The 15,979-nt window shown below is 43.1% G+C and overlaps 1 protein-coding gene across 8 annotated transcripts in view; it reads left to right on the top strand.

The window, feature by feature from the left end:
• Nucleotides 1-11,461: 11,461 nt before the first annotated feature.
• CADPS2 (calcium dependent secretion activator 2) overlaps nt 11,462-15,979 on the top strand; it is a 387,307-nt gene continuing 382,789 nt past the window's right edge. For 6 of the 8 annotated variants that reach the window (XM_032220714.1, XM_032220712.1, XM_032220710.1 and 3 more), the window contains exon 1: nt 11,463-11,982. In XM_032220714.1, coding sequence (XP_032076605.1) covers nt 11,635-11,982 — 348 coding nt within the window. In that variant the 5' untranslated portion in view covers nt 11,463-11,634. Of the gene's footprint in view, nt 11,983-15,979 lie in introns of all 8 variants that reach the window. The other 2 variants (XM_032220716.1, XM_032220711.1) reach the window with 2 other exon arrangements.

Genomic DNA, 15,979 nt, shown 5'->3' with positions numbered 1-15,979 from the left:
CTGGCATGCGGACCACCGCAGCTAAAACAGGCATTTGAATTAGAAAGTGGACGGCTGATAGACTGCTGCTGACGCGGTTGCTGTCTGCGGGGCTGTGCCCCAATCCTGTCCACCTGTAAATTAAGTAAATAGTCTGGAAGAGGGGCAAGCTCATCAATTAAATTGGTGATGTACGTTGGCTGTTGTAGTGGAGGAGGAACCAAGGCAGTTGAGGCTTGACCCGTTGGTAAACTGCCAGCAACTGTCATCTGCGCGAGGTAACGTTCTATCTCGCTGGATGATGAATCTGCCAACTCCGCAGCACGAGCCTCATCTATGGCATAAACTAACGTGACTTTAGGCTTGCCCAAAAGCCGGCGTCTGAGGAAAATGTCTTTTAATCCACAGACAAATTGTTCTGCAAGATTAGCCTCTAAGTCAGGGAAATCGCACTGTGCTGCAGCAACTCTTAAAGCTTGCAAAAACTGATTGACATTCTCTGCAGGCTTTTGGACGCGCCTGCGGTAAGCAAAACGTCTTGCTATTTGGGAGGGGGTAGGGGCATAGTAAGCCTGAAGCCCATCTGTGAGCTCTTGCCACGAGAGGTCATAAACCGCTCTTGGGGCGGCAAAAGACCTTGCAGTTGCAAACATTTCCGGACCGCAAGCTGTAAGAAAAAATCCGCACTTTCGCGCTTGAGAATAACCCTGGCGGTTATTTGCGATCAGGAAGCACTCAAACCTTTCCAGGAATGCTTCCCAAGTCTCACCTCCGACTCCAAAAGGTGCAAAAGTAGGCATACCAGCCATGACGGTGAGGAGAACTCTAAACAACTGAGAGAAGAAAATTGCAGTTGATTTTCTTCAGGTTACAGGTCCCCAGTCTTCGTCGCCAGTATTATAACTGAAAAAACCAGGCAGGTCCTTTAAAACACTGTAACCTTTTATTCAGTAGCTGAAGTAGTGTAACAAAACTCGCAACAATGTATTAAATGAAGCCGGCTGGGCGGCTGCAGGAACAGCTGAAACAATAGAGCAATCAACAAGGTTGTTGCTTTAACAAGACAGTTAACTGTTTAAACGGCTTGCCTTTTATACTGCAATCACCTGGCTCGTGTTACAGCTCGCGCTGATGACAGCTCGGCAACTGACAGGCACGTCTGATTGGCTAAGACGCACCTGGCTGCTTCCGAGCTGTCATTCGTAACAGCGAGGACTTTCTTCAATACACAACAAGAACTAGACGTAATAGAGCACTACATGGACGTGGGCCAACGGATCTCACTGGATAGTAATACAATAAAGGAAAATGAATGGTATGTTAAATGTGGTTGGCAGGCATTCATAACCTGCTACTCAAAGGTTGAGGCTTTAATTTCATCTAAATTTGGATGTCAGAAGTAAGTTTTCTTAGCCCCATAAATTGTATTGATGGTATCTTCTTACGATTCCTAAGCATGTTAGGGAAGGCTGATGTAATAGATATATTTCTTTGCCAATCAGGATGCTCATGTCAGCTAAAATAAATTTAGGGAGGATTCCTATTACTTACTTAAACAGGTACTGCTTGACTTATGACCACAATTGTGACCAGAATATCCATTGTTATGTACAGCAATGATAAAGTGCCAATTTTATAACCTTTTTTGCTAGGATTGTTAACCAAATCAGTTATTAAGTGAAACACTTGGTCATTAAGCGACCAAATGACCCTGTTGATTTTGCTTGTCAGACACTGGTTGGGGAGATCAAAAATTGTCATCACATGATCCCAGAATGCTGAAACCACTGTTGTCAAGAAGTCAAATGTTGACCACCCAACTATGGGATGATGCTATATTTGTATCCATGGGTTGGGCATAAGTCACTTTTTAAAGTCCAATTGTAATTTTTAATGGTTGCAAGTCGAGGACAACCTGAATTGTATTGTCTTTTAGTTACCTAACCCCCTTTTGCATCAATAGCAAAGAAACAGGCTTTTGATTGTTTCAGCAATGGCTTGGTGACATTAGTGTTTTTCAAACCTGGAAACTTTAAAATGTGTGGCCTTCAACACTCAAAATTTCCCAATGACCATATTAAAGTTGCTGAATTTGAAAAAGACCACACTAGAGGATGATGTGTCAGTAATGAGAATCCTGAAACGCTGAAAGCATGGACTGGGGTCAAAGGAGAATGACTGCATTCCATTTCCAAAGGAAGCGAGCAGATCTGCCCTGCCTTAGTCTGCTGAAACCAGGTTGATTGATCTCAGAGCTACAGCATGGTGATAGAATGCATCCAAATAAAAAACTCTGGAAATATGAATTGAATTGAATTTTATTATTTGTATGCCGCCCTTCTCCGGGAGGGACTCAGGGCAGCGAATCATCCCTCTTACTACTGCTTTTGCACAATGAATATTTTCATCCTTACAACATCCTTTTATGAATTCTAAAATACATAAGGAGAAATTTGATTGAAACATTTACATTTGCAAGCTTTCATGAGCTGCTATTTGTTTCAAGAGGTGCAACTGATGAATGGGTAACCATGTGTGAAATAAAGTAAGGTTTCCTATGTGTATGTGTATGCATGTATGTGCTGTCTGGATTTGGAATATTATCAAAAATAATTTTACAGCAGAAAGGGGTGTTTATATAAATCTCCCTGTTCTTCTTCTTCCAACTCTACCATTGCCACATATGGCTTTAACCCCTAGAAATCCAAAATAATATTTAAACAATTTGGTATTTCTCATCACCCAAGTCTCAACAACAGATGAAACTACAAGAATAACTAGCATTTAAAAATACATTATACTGCTATATTTTTAAGTGATTGACTCTATTGAGTAAAAAAAAATAGTGAATTGCAATAGACATATACTACCCCATAGTGCTTTACAGCGCTCTCTGGGTGGTTTACAACATCAGTGTATTACCCCCAACAATCTGGGTCTTCATTTTGCCAACCTCAAAAGGATGAAAGACTGAGTCAACCTTGAACCTGTCAGGATTGAACTCCAGACTGTGGGCAGTTACCTAGCAATATTGCAGTCTAATCACTGTACCACAAGGATTCAAGAAAAGAAAAGAAAAACAGGAAATTTTATGTCCTGAGCTACTGCAAAGACTTATGCATGTTGAGTTGTGATGACTAAGAACTGTTTTCTTAAAGAAGACCTTCCAATTGATGATATGGATCCAAAACTGCCAGCAGAAATTATAAAATTAGCATCCTAGTTACACAATTATCTATTTTAAAAAGAAGGAACTAAAAGCCATCATCTCAAGCAAGGAGTACATGGCTTGGGAGCTACAACTGCTATAATATAGAGCTCTATCCTATGAGAATATTTTTTAAAAAAATATTAGAATGGTTTAGGTATACATTTTAAACTATTGGGAGCACCTGAGACATTGACCCTAGTCTCATTCTACCATTATTAGATAAATATCCAGGACACATGGGACAATTTTAAAATTTCTCTATTGCTTTCTGACATTAACCCTGCCACAAACTTTAGCACTGCCAGGTTCTAGAAGCAACATTCAAAATCCATCAGATGATGGTTTATCCATCATGAACTAGATTCAGTGGGCAACTAGCTTGCCATATTGGAGCCTTCTGTAGCCTCTCACGTACTAGAGATGGATGGAATTATTTAATGCTACTCTGTACCTTTCTAATGTTTCCAAATCCCTACAAAGCCACAGTGCCACAAAAAAAAAGCCACAAAGAAGAAAAGGTCAACTCATTTTTCAAAGCACCAGAAGGAAAAACAAGAAACACTGGATGGAAACTAATCAAGGAGAGAAGCAACTTGGAAATAAGGAGATACTTCCTAACAGTGAAGACAATTAACCAATGGAACAGCTTGTTTTCAGGAGTTGTGGTGCTTCATCACTGGAGGTTTCTAAGAAAAAAAACCAAATGGTCTCCTGCTTGAGCAGAGGGTTGGATAGAACAGTGTTTCTCAACCTTGGCAACTTGAAGATGTCCGGACTTCAACTCCCAGAATTCCCCAGCCAGCATTCGCTGGCTGGGGAATTCTGGGAGTTGAAGTCCAGACATCTTCAAGTTGCCAAGGTTGAGAAACACTGGGATAGAAGACCTCCAAGGTCCCTTCAGGCTCTATTCTATTCTAAATTCCTTTTAGTCTCTCACTTTTTATCTTGTATAGTTTTTATGTCTCTTTCAGTTTCTTAGTTGAGATAATTATATGGCTTTTATATACAGCTTTGTAATGCTTTGTATCTATTTTATTTTTACATTTCTTTCTAATAACTATACCTCGTTGCCTCCTGCTGGTCTCTGACTGTAATAAATATTGATTTGAGTGAAGATGCAATCCTATTTCCAGCATAAGCAACTGCCTATTTCCCTTTCGTAGAGAGGTGGGAAGAGGACAGTCTCTCTAGCAGAAGAGTTTAGACCAGCCCTACTGTGCACAGGTGTTTCAATCTATTTGGACAAATGGAATGGTAGCAGACCAGAGACAATCAGAGACCATGCCATGACCTCCAGTTGCAGTAGCAAAGTAATCACTTAATATATAAAAGCTGTCAGTGATGTCACTGATTGCAATGTAACCTCATCAGCTACACTTCCTGCTGCCATTCACTGTGGTTCAGGGGAAAACCTCTGTACTTGCAGCTTTTGTCATCTGTATAGGGAGCCATGGTGATGACCTTGAGAAAAATATTCAGAAGCCATTAAAACAACAAAAAGTATGAAAGCATTCCTTGAGCCTGGGAAAGAAAATAGTATTGGAAAGAGATTCATGCTGGCCCCTTCCTGACTCAATGCAGAAGAATAGGTAGAGAAGATTTGCAATATTCTGATAATGTAGGCTGTCTTCTAATCCTCTTGTTAAATGCACTTCCTGATTTGGACAACCCCCAAAGGGATTCATTGATAGCGTCTTTTCCTTTCACATTTTTCAAGCTAACCACCTAAGTGGAATATGAGGATGCTCATAAATATGCCACATAGGCATTCATAGGAAATTAAAATGGTGATTGTTCGGTATTGTCCAGTGCTTTGCTTAAAAGAGCACTTTTATAAACAGCAAAGGGGGGAAAATCAAGATAAAGTTATAGGAAGCCTTTAGGGGATTAAGAAGACTCTGAAAATAAACTCCGCAGTTGCACTCCGAGAAGCAGTGATTTCTGACTCTGTCCATCATATCAGTTCTCGAAAATAGGCAAACCTCTGACAAGAAATCATTTTGTGAAATACAATTCAAAAACTGTCTGTCTGTCTGTCTGCCCATCCATCCATCCATCCATCCATCCATCCATCCATCCATCCATCCAAGGCTGTGTGTGTGTGTGTATGTTCCAGCATAACTCTGGAATGCCTTTAGCAATTTCAACCAAACTTGGAACACAGATGACTTACTCTCTGGATACAAATACTGTGGGGGTAAGACACCCCTAACACCCTAGGGATGTGTCTTCTGTTAAGATGCAGCCTGTTGTGCCTTTAAATAGCTTCTACTGTACTGCCGTAAAATGGCTTCTACTATATAGCAGTGGATTTGCCATGGTAATGGCTTCACAGTACTCCAAAGGGAGCTGCCTCTGGTAAGGGGGGAAATCCAACATTAGAAATTAGGTTTAGTCCAGGCATTTCCCCCCTATAAATAAATACCCGGCAATGCCAGGTTATCGGCTAGTTCCCTATAAATGTGGCTATCTCCAGTCCAGGTATCCTTATAGGGAAGTCCAACTCTGCTAATCATGTACTTTAGAATCAATTGAAAACTTATTTCCCAAATTCACATAACATAAATTTCTAACTTTTTAAATTAAGATGCTGAGTTTGAAATTGTATTAACATTATCAAGGCCATGAGGGTTTTTTTAATTCTCTGAATTACAATTCCATTCCTGAGTGCTGTTAGGCCTTCAAGCGAGGATAATCGCAACAGAGTCTCAGATCCCCGGTCTTCTTTTTGACGAACAAGATCAGGGCAGACAGTGGCGAAGGCAAGGGCCGGATAAAACCCCTGGCGAGGTTCTTGTCCAGAAAGTCCCACAATGCGGCCAACTCCGGCTTGGACATGGAGTACAAGCGACCCCCAGGGAGCTTCACGTCTGGTACCAAGTCAAAGGGGCAGTCATAAGGCCAGTGTGGCAGCATTTGGTCCACCTCCTGCTTGCTGAAGATGTCCGTGAACTCCGCTAAGTCCGGCGTCACGGACACCCTGGGCGAGCTGAGCACCTGGCCTGCACAGACGTGACGGGTGTGGTCGGCATATTGCAGGGACAGGAATGTGAGCAGGTTCTGGGACCAATAAATCTGAGAGTCCTGTGCCTGCAGCCAAGCCAAGCCCAGGACCATGGGGAAATGCAGGTCCGAAGCAATGTAAAACTGGATGGCCTCCTTGTGCTCCCCGAGGAGCAGGTGCAAGGGCTGCGTGGTGGCCTTGATAGGCCCAGACAGAAGCATCTGGCTGTCAATGGTCTCAACCAGCATTGGTGGGTCCACCGGGTACAGAGGGACGGCATACTTGGTAGCAAACGCTACTTCCATAAAGTTCGTGGTAGCCCCAGAATCGACCAAAGCATGGGCCGGAATTCCCTGCGGACTACCAGACAGGAGGATGCATGCTGCCAAGATCATGTGCCGGGGAGGGCCATCAATCTCTGTTTCAGTATGCGCCAAACCTAAAGTCTCTCTCAGATCGGGCTCTGCCCGTTTCCCAACAAGTCTGGAGCTGAGGTGTAGGTCCCAGACCTCGCAACCCCTCTACTCTTCTTGGGGCAAGCTGTGGCCAGGTGTCCAAGATCCCTGCAATAGAAGCACAACTCCCCTGTACACCATCTGTCCATCTCTGTTCGCGACAAGTGGGGTTTGGCGGCGCCCAAATCCACGGGCTCCTCCCATGGAGCTAGGGTCTCCTGCGGGATCAGCACCCCCCTGGTGTCGTGGGACATGCAGTGAGGCCCCTGCCTCTGCAACTGGGCATCTATCCAGGTGGATCAGCATGTTGAACATCGATGGCCAGTTCACCCGCACCAGCTCATCCTGCAGGTTCTCCGACAGTCTGTCTTGAAAGGTGTCCATGAGGGCTGGCTCATTTCAGACCGATCTTGACTAAGGAGCTGGAATTCATTGACATAATCCTGCAAGGAGCCCCAGCGCTGCTGCAGCATCTTGAGCAATCTGGTGGCTGTTTCTTCCTTAATGGGGTCCTCATACATGAGTCTGAGATGATCACAAAACCCCCTGAAATCATCCAGCAAAGGGCTAGCCTGGGACAGCAAAGGAGTAGCCCAACGAGCTGCGGTGCCTGACAGCAAGCTGATAATAAATCCCATCTTAGCCCGGTCAGTGGGAAAGTCCTCCACTTTCAGACTTATAAAAAGCTGGCATTATCCCAAGAAAATTGGAAACATGGCTTGGGTGCTGTCAAACTTGTCAGGCACGGCAACCAGACTTTTCCTCCGAGGCTGGGGGGGGGGGGAATAACAGGCCCCTGCAGCTGAGCTATCTGGCCAGCCAGCAAGGCCACCTGTTATGCCAATTGGGCATTCTCAGCATGGAGCTGCTCCATAGTGGCTTAGATTGGATTGTTTGGGGCAAGACACAAACTGTTCTGATCCCCCCTCTGGCCTGTGATTAACGCAGACACAGGCTTGGCTATTTGCCACTATTTAATCACAGGAATTACAACTCTGTTGGCTGAAAGCCCAGACAACACTCCCATGCAAGAAGGGTTGGCAGAAACCCAAGCCAAACAGAACAGAAATACAAAACAGACCAGACAAGAGTTTCTCAAGACTGTTACGAACAGTTGTGTCCTGCAAAAGGACACTCCCAATTTCTCACTTATATACTCTCTTGGGAGGGGCTAAGCCACAACCACCTGGGCTTGATTATCTCTTATGAGTCTGCCTCCTGAGCTGCTGCTTCCGTTTCTCCGCCCTCCTTTTCCCTGCATCAGGAATAAACTGCCTTTGATCTTTCCCACTGCTCGATGCCTCAGGCGCCTCCTGGTGGCCAACCAGCCTCTCTGGTCCCTGCTCTGAGTCTGAACCCAGGGTCCTCCACATCTTCCATAGCAGACTCATATGGTTCCTCACTATCCGAGTCCATCAGCAGCTCAAACGGATCCTGCTGGGCCACAACACACACACACACACACACACACACACACACACACGTGTGTGTGAATATATATAAGAATTGCCCTTTAAATTCTAAGAATATTTTGCCTTTTGCCATTGACAAGTTCAATGAAATAGGACACGGTTTTACTTTTTAAGCACTAAATGCTCTCTTACCCTAAATATTTCTTGATATTTCATTTTTATTCAGGGAAAAGCTCCACCTGTCATTCAACCCATAAAGGCCAATGAGCTCTGCTTGGGTAACTTACTGAAAAAAGATCTGTCAGCATTTTTTTTTTCTGATGTGGCTCCTGGACTTTTCACCCTTCTACAAGATGCAAAATCTCTGCATTAAAGTTTCTCCAGTTACAGCACCATCATGCTGAGAAAAAGATTCAGCTTTTGCATTTTTGTTTTCAAAACAGAATAATAAGCTATTTCTCTGATATGCCCTTACCAGCATCTTAGTTTTTTTCTTTTCTTTGCTAGCCGATTTTCTGAACTTCTGGGTCATCTGAAAATACTTTGCTATTGCTATATTTTTTCCCTGTTTAATTTTCCAACAAGGATAATTCAATGACTTTTAAAATTATGAGTAATGTTGATAATCATAGGAAGCCATAAACTGCAGTTTACTACAGTCACAGCTGACACCAGCCAGAGTACAGAACAAGTCAAAAAGGTAATGCAAGATCAGAGACATGGAGAGATCTGGCCCATAGTATCACTAAGAGATGGACATGACTGAACGGTTATCATCATCATCACCATCATCATCAAAAGTATAGAGTAAAAAAGATAATATTGATGAAGATAAGCCAGTTGTATTCCCAGGGTGATATGAGGAATGCAAAAGTCCAAAGTAATCTGAGAGGAAGATAGCTGAGATAGCAGTATAAGAGTTAAGGGAATAAAGCATAGTGAGACCACAAGACTGATATCAATCTCACTATGTATACCAGGCCAAGAAAGTAACTTCAAAGCTGAAACTACACGTTAAAACTTCTTTATGAAATTGGCCTTAGTACCAGAATGTTGCAGGTCTGTTTGTATTGCATGCTCTGGGCTAGATTTGGCTTATCTCTGTCAAGCTTTATCATCTATAGCAGATGATAAACATTAATTCAACATACTGATTGAGGAATTCTGGGAATTGAAGTCCACGTATCTTAAAGTTGCTAAGATTAAGAAACGCTGCTTTATCATGAGAAAGATGTTGGATCACTGTCCAGCTTTAGGAATGATCACTCCTCATCTTATATATAAATAATGCCATACATTACGTTTTTCAGTGACTGTTTTACATCAACTTTATTTAAACTGAGGTTGAAATTCTTATTTCTCAAATATTTGCAATGTAGCAGGCTAGAAGTGATTCCCTTTGGATAGAGGGATAATTGCCATTATCTCCTATTTTGTTACAGATTGATCTGTTTGAGGTTAAATCTCCAAGTTGTTTTCTTAACAACTAGACAACCTGTGCCCTGTTGGGTCATCATTACAGAGACCTTTTTTTTAACCTAAACAGAGAAATAGAATGACAATTGGCCAAAAAGGAAGTTGGAACAGCTTTCAACTTCCTGCCAGCTTTCCCATTGTTTGCTTGTGGGAAGCTGGCAGGGGATATCAATAATGTCCCTCCCTCCCTTCCCAGCAAGTAGATAAAGGGCTGCTGCTGGGTGAGGGAACTGGAACAAGGGATTGTGAAACTGTAATGGTGTGTTGAAAATGAAGATCATGTGACTACAGCAGCAGCCGCTCAGCAACAGCCAGCTGCACTAAAGCAGTCACAATGTCTTTAATTTCACTCTCTCAGGACACAGATTTGGGACACTTTGTATAAGTTAGCCTATTTGTAGTAACACGACTCAAAAACTGTTGCCATATGATGCACCATTTTGCCTAGGTAAACGTCATGACAAGAGTTTTAGTAATATATAGATAAGAAGGTAATCTCTAATTCAAAGGCAAACCTATTTACTCTTCATATTTTTGATTTTAAGTCATCCTGTGTCACCTGGATGCTGTCCTCCTACTATGATATAAACAGATTTTATTTGGTATTAATAATACAATCAGGTATTTTTCTAGGCCTATGGAAATTATGGATGCTTCTAAACTTTGGTCATCTTATTTTGCAATGTAGATGTAAAAAGAGCACATCTTCTTTCTACTAATTTGTATAGTGAATAAGGCAAATCCTTATGGGAGATGGCACTGAACCAGCAAAGGACAAGCAGTGTTGATATGTTTTATATTATTTTAATATTGTTCTGATGTTATTTTTTAACTGGGAAAGAAGGGAAGCTCTTGAATTAAATGTGAAAGCATAACAAATGGTGGGATTGGTTAGACTGCAGAACTGGGATTCTGAATTTCACTGGTGGTGGAAAACTGATGTCCTAACTGCCCAGAAGATTCAAAATCCCTATTTTCTGTTTCTGAGCTTTGCAAAGAACTAGCCTCGTTTTATTTCATGGCTCAGAAATGCGGAATGAATTCTGTGACCCTTTGTCACCTCTATTCACAGTGCATCAGGACATATATAGAGAGAGATGCTGTAAAATGAACACACAGATCTAGCAAACCTCCCCTTTTCCTACAATCCTAAACGCAATTCAGGCTAAGGAATAAACTCCAGTGAAACCACTATTGAAAAGACAGAGGTGATCCCAGTGTATCTACCTGAATCTGCTCAATAAGCAAGCAGGCTAACAGGAGAGGGTCCTGGGTGATGTGGAAAGGCTTTTGTCTATAATGTCCCACTAGAAATAAACTAATTAATTAAAAGGCAGTCAAGCTGTGACGGGAGGTGCTGAGGAGCCCTGAACAAAACAACTGAGGTTGGTTTTGGGATAGGGAGGCGGTGAGTGCTGTTCAGACATCAAAGCCGAAAACGGTGCCGCAGAGGCGCCAGCCCTCTCACTCGATGCCCGGTCTTGCCAAGGCTGGGGGCTCTACAAAACCGGCGCTCCTGTCTTACGCAGTTCTCGGATCCAGCTCGCCTCACAGGATCGGCTGGCTTATCTTCCAGCTTCAAGACCTTTTCATTGGCGGTCCCAGCTCCGGCATCTCTTCCCACCTTCGCCCCTAGAACAGCGCGGCCCAGAGGGAAAGCAGCGAGGAGGCGCAGGACACCCTCTCGGCGCTGGGCCGGTGGCCAGAAGGCCAGAAGGGCGGACGGAGCGCCGACCGCGAATGGAGACGCGCGATTAGCATTCCGTTCCACGTGTTGCTTGTTGTGGGCGCCACAGGTTTCCCACCTGTGAGTCGCGCCGCTGCTCTCCGCTGGGCGGAGCTGAGCTTCCCTCCCGGCCTCCGAGGGAAGTAGCGACGGGCCGGGCCGGCCGCTGATAGGACCCGGTCGGAGCTGTCCCCAAGCTCGACCCCTTTCGCAAACTCCGCCTTTCTCTTTCGGCGCCGCTGCTGGCTGCCTCGTAGGAAATAGTCGGGCGTGGAAGCTCGACGTGTCCGGAAAGGTGTCCGCTGCTTTGGCTCCAGGGCGCGTCAGCTCTTCTCTTTCGTCCTGCCAAAGGTGCGCTCCGCCCGGGCACCATGCTCGACCCGTCCTCCAGCGAGGAAGAGTCCGACGAGGTGCTGGAGGAAGAGAGGCGGGACCTGCTGGGGGTGTCCGGCGGGAGCGGCCCTTCGAACACCTCCCCGCGAGCCCTCCCGGCTGCTAGCCGGGACTCCGGGCGCCAGGGCAGCGGCGGCGGCGCGGCGACCCGGTCGGTGAGCCCCAGCCCATCGCTGCGGAGCGAAGGCAGAGAAGAGCAGGAGCGGCTGCAGAGAGAGGAGGGGGAGAAGCGGCTCCGGCTGCAGCTTTACGTCTTCATCGTCAGGTGCATCGCTTATCCGTTTAACGCCAAGCAGCCGACAGACATGGCCCGGCGGCAGCAGAAGGTGAGCCTTGCCTGCCTTGCTTCCCTCCTCTCTTCTCCGCCGCTGGTTTTGCGTCCGATTGGCTTTGTCCCTGCAAGATCACTTACGATCGTTTCCACCTGGGGTTTGAGAGGGGGGGGTGGAAAAGGAAAGGCAGCCGGTAGCTGACCGGAGAAGGCTGGTTTGTGTCCATTGTTGCGTCGGATTCCTGACCCCGGGGGGGGGAGAGAAGAGGGCAGGTGCAGTTTGTTAACGACGAGTCCGGAAGAATTTTATTTTCAGGAACTTCTAGGGTGGCTGGATCCGGCGATTGGCTCCCGGCGCAGGATCTCTTCCAGTCGTCCTTGTCGCCAAATCCTTTTCCTTGGTCCAAACAAATAGGCGTTTTTTTTTTTTTTTTAAATCCGCGGGTCACTGGCTTCTGAGGAAGCGGAGGAAAGTAAAAATCAGGCTCTCCGCTGGCGGACGGCATTGTTTCTTTTTCTTACTTCCCGCAACAGGTTGAGTTGCTCTTGATTACTTAAGTAAGCCAGATGTCGCCGCGTTTGCAAAAGAACCCAGGCTAGGCAGTCCCTGTCAGTCGCGGTTTTTTACGGGGGATAAACAAGCTCTTTCCAGAATAATCTTACATGTTTGGCAGTAAGTCCCATGAGCTCGGTTGACAGGACCAGGATGGAGTGCAGAGGCTTTTTGAGAAAAAATAACACAAGATTCCTGTTTCGTATGAAGTAGGGAAACTACAGTTGATACATGGATCTGCTCAAAAAAAGTACAGTGTGCTGGCTGAATGCAATTGTGGGGAAGACTGCAATAGTAGAGACTATGCTCTAGTTCAGTGGCCACTTTAAGCCTGGAGGAGTTGAACTGGTCCTCCAGGCTTAAAGTGGCCAAGGTTGGAGACCCCTGCTGGAGTTAACAATCAGGATTGAGAGGCAGTTGGTTCAACCTTCTTGGAATAGAGTTTTCCCTAAAGTAAATTGTGGCAAAAATCCATAATCTAAGAGTAGTAGCTTTCATTTGGCATAGCCACATCTCAAAGTGGCATTGACTGGAATAACTCAGTCCTTTTTTTTTTTTGCACAAAATTCCTAATTGCTCAGAATTCCTTTCTCCTCCCTGCTTTTCCCATTTTTCTTGAATCAATTCTTTGTAGTGAACACGGTATTTGTCTTCTATTGGGCCAAAGCAATGGAACAGTACTGTTTAGAGCAATAGTAATTTGTTTTAGTTTGGGTACCCTGTGAAACATTTGATCAGTAAAAAAAAGCTTTTAACTTTGTAATGTAATGGAACAAAATTCATATATGGGGAAGAATTTAGAAGGAAAAAATCTTCAAGATGGTGAATTTCTTGATAGCCACCGTAAAAGGGTTCTCTCCCCTCCTTCTCTTTCTCTCTCCCTTTCTCTCTCCCTCTCTCAATATTCTGCTATTTTATTATTCCCTGAACAGCAACTAGTGTGTTCTTCAAAACTTTGGAACAGCAACATGATTTTCAAACTCTAATGTAAATTCTGTTGTCTTTGTGTTACCTTCCATTTCATTTCCTCAAAGTAAATTGAATTCTTCTCGCCTTTCAGAAGCTAAATCCCAACATAGCAGCAGGTGAGGTTGTGCAGGGCAGGGGGAGGACATGAAGAAATGAACTTAGAAACATTATGTTTAGATTGATCGTTCGCTCTGTATACTTTACATACACCTGCCATTCCTTCTCTGGTATCTCAGAGAGAGGGCCTGCTTTATAAGCAAGTCTGGGCAGATGCCACCAGACAAGCTAGACAATATGAAAAAGGGACTTCGTGTAAGAGAGGATGCTCTGTTAGATGAGTGGAGAAATCTATAAATTGTCCCAACATTGTAAGGTAGTTTTAAAGTTCATAAAAGTAATCTTTCTCTAGCCTTTGGACTGTGTTATGAACATATCAAAATTACCCCGTATGTTCTAAACAGATCCAGCAGTCAAATTCTGCCCAGGTATCATTTTTTTAAGAGCTGCCAATCTTTGATTCTAAACCAATATCAAATTCTTTATTTCATGTCAAGTAAATATTAATCTGAGGAAACAGAGAATGACAAAAATAAAATGAACATTTTTAGAAGAAGATAACCCCAAAAGTGGTATGCGCACTAATAATCTCCAGGCTTTGCTGGAGGCTGTCTGAAGGCTGTCTTTGTTTCTGGTCTGGAAATTTCAATTGGAACAAAACTTGACAGCCAGATTAGTCTCAGGAAGAACCCAGAGAGGCCAATAAGGCTAGTGCTTAAAGCTCTACACTGGCTATCAATTCCTTTCTTGGCAAAATACAAAATGCTGATCATTACTTGTAGAGGGAAACCTGGCTTAAACCCAGGCTATTTGAGAATGCTTCCTTCTCTCTGAAACCCGTACATAGACTGTGATCATCTCAAGAGGTTTGTGTATGTGCTGGAGCATATCTGATGGTGACTGTGGCTGGGTTTTCTGTGTTGCTGCTCTAGCTCTTTGCAGTAGACTCCCTGCAGAGATGAATGATGTGACATCTCAATTTGATTTTTGTTTTTGTTTTTCTTTAAGCCATTAAACTCAGTATGGGTTTTTAAACTGCTGATTTTAAGTTCTAATTTTAAGAATAAATTTGACTTGGTTTTTCAATTTGCTTTTTAAGTTTTATTTAACTGTTTTAAGATTTTCAGTTATTTAAAAAAAACAGACTTTGTTAGTCAGTGGTGTAATAAATCAAATAATGCAATTTCATTGTCAAAGTAATTAAAGCTCTCGTCTTGTTGGGTGAAAAAACTTCGACACTTTAGCTCAGAATAAATAATACCTGTAATTCAGGAACAATGGCTTTTATATTCCCTAATTAATGAGCTCAAATTTAATAGCCTTGGGCACTTATATTTGTCCTGGCTACATTAATATTTGCCTTGCAATGAAATTGTATCTATTAACTGAAACTCATTGTTCAGTTAAAATCTTGCTTAAATGCTAGTACAGGGATGTATATATTTATATTCTTCAGAACCTATTTTCTCAGAACAATTTAAACTCTTTCCTGTTATTCCAGGTGCAGGTTCACTGAATGGGCTTGGGCACTATCGTAGCTTTACTGGAATCCAGATCTTTTGCAAGGATAGATAACCACATTATTTAATCATCAAATTTATTTACATGTTGATCTCTGAAAATAATTACTCTGACATACAACAAGACTATAAAACAGTTAACATATAAAAACAATTAGTACTTTAAAAAATCACAAAGGTCAAGAGAGGAAACAGATGTTAACAATGATGCAACCACTTCAATACCTCTTGCTCATTCTTAAAGGTCTCCAAGCCTGATGACATCACCAGGTTTTAGGGGTCTTGTGGAAAAATAAAAGAGATAGGCCCTACCTAACATTGGGGAAGTGGGGTAAGGAGATATTCCTTAAGGCGGCATAGAAGGTCTGCCTTGCAGATGAAATTCATAGCATGCCTCTTCTGCCAGATCTGATGGGATGGGGAGATATAATGGGGGAGAGAGACTGGGGCTCAAATAGTGAATGAAGCAGAGATTGCTTGCTAGTATCAAAGAAAAAAAACCTTAGATCTGTTTTGTGAATGCAAAGCCTATTGATATTATGTATTTTGAATTAACAGAGTAGCTTGGAGTTAATCAAATAGCTAACCAGCAGTCTTCCAGGAGGGCATAACACTCCTGCAGTTGTTAAATAAGAAACATTGATTTAAACAGCTTTGAATGTGTGTGTGTGTGTGTGTGTGTGTACAAAAAAAAACTTTAAAAAAAATCTGATAAAATTATTTTTTAATCAAACTTATTTTAATAAAATGCTTTTGGAGTAAAATCTATCTAAAGATAGATTTCTATTTGAGATACATAAATAGTTTATTCAGCATGAAATGGAGCTTAGTTATGTGGCATGAGGCTGTATATTCTGCAACATTGGGACTGTCAGAAGAGTAGCAGAGATAACAGTTGCTCTTTAAAAATTATGATTTAGATCGAGTTGATTTAAATTAAGCCTTTTTACTAG

Source organism: Thamnophis elegans, chromosome 7 (assembly GCF_009769535.1).
Source record: "Thamnophis elegans isolate rThaEle1 chromosome 7, rThaEle1.pri, whole genome shotgun sequence".
Lineage (NCBI taxonomy): Eukaryota > Metazoa > Chordata > Lepidosauria > Squamata > Colubridae > Thamnophis > Thamnophis elegans.
This window is presented reverse-complemented; position numbering and strand designations above follow the sequence as displayed.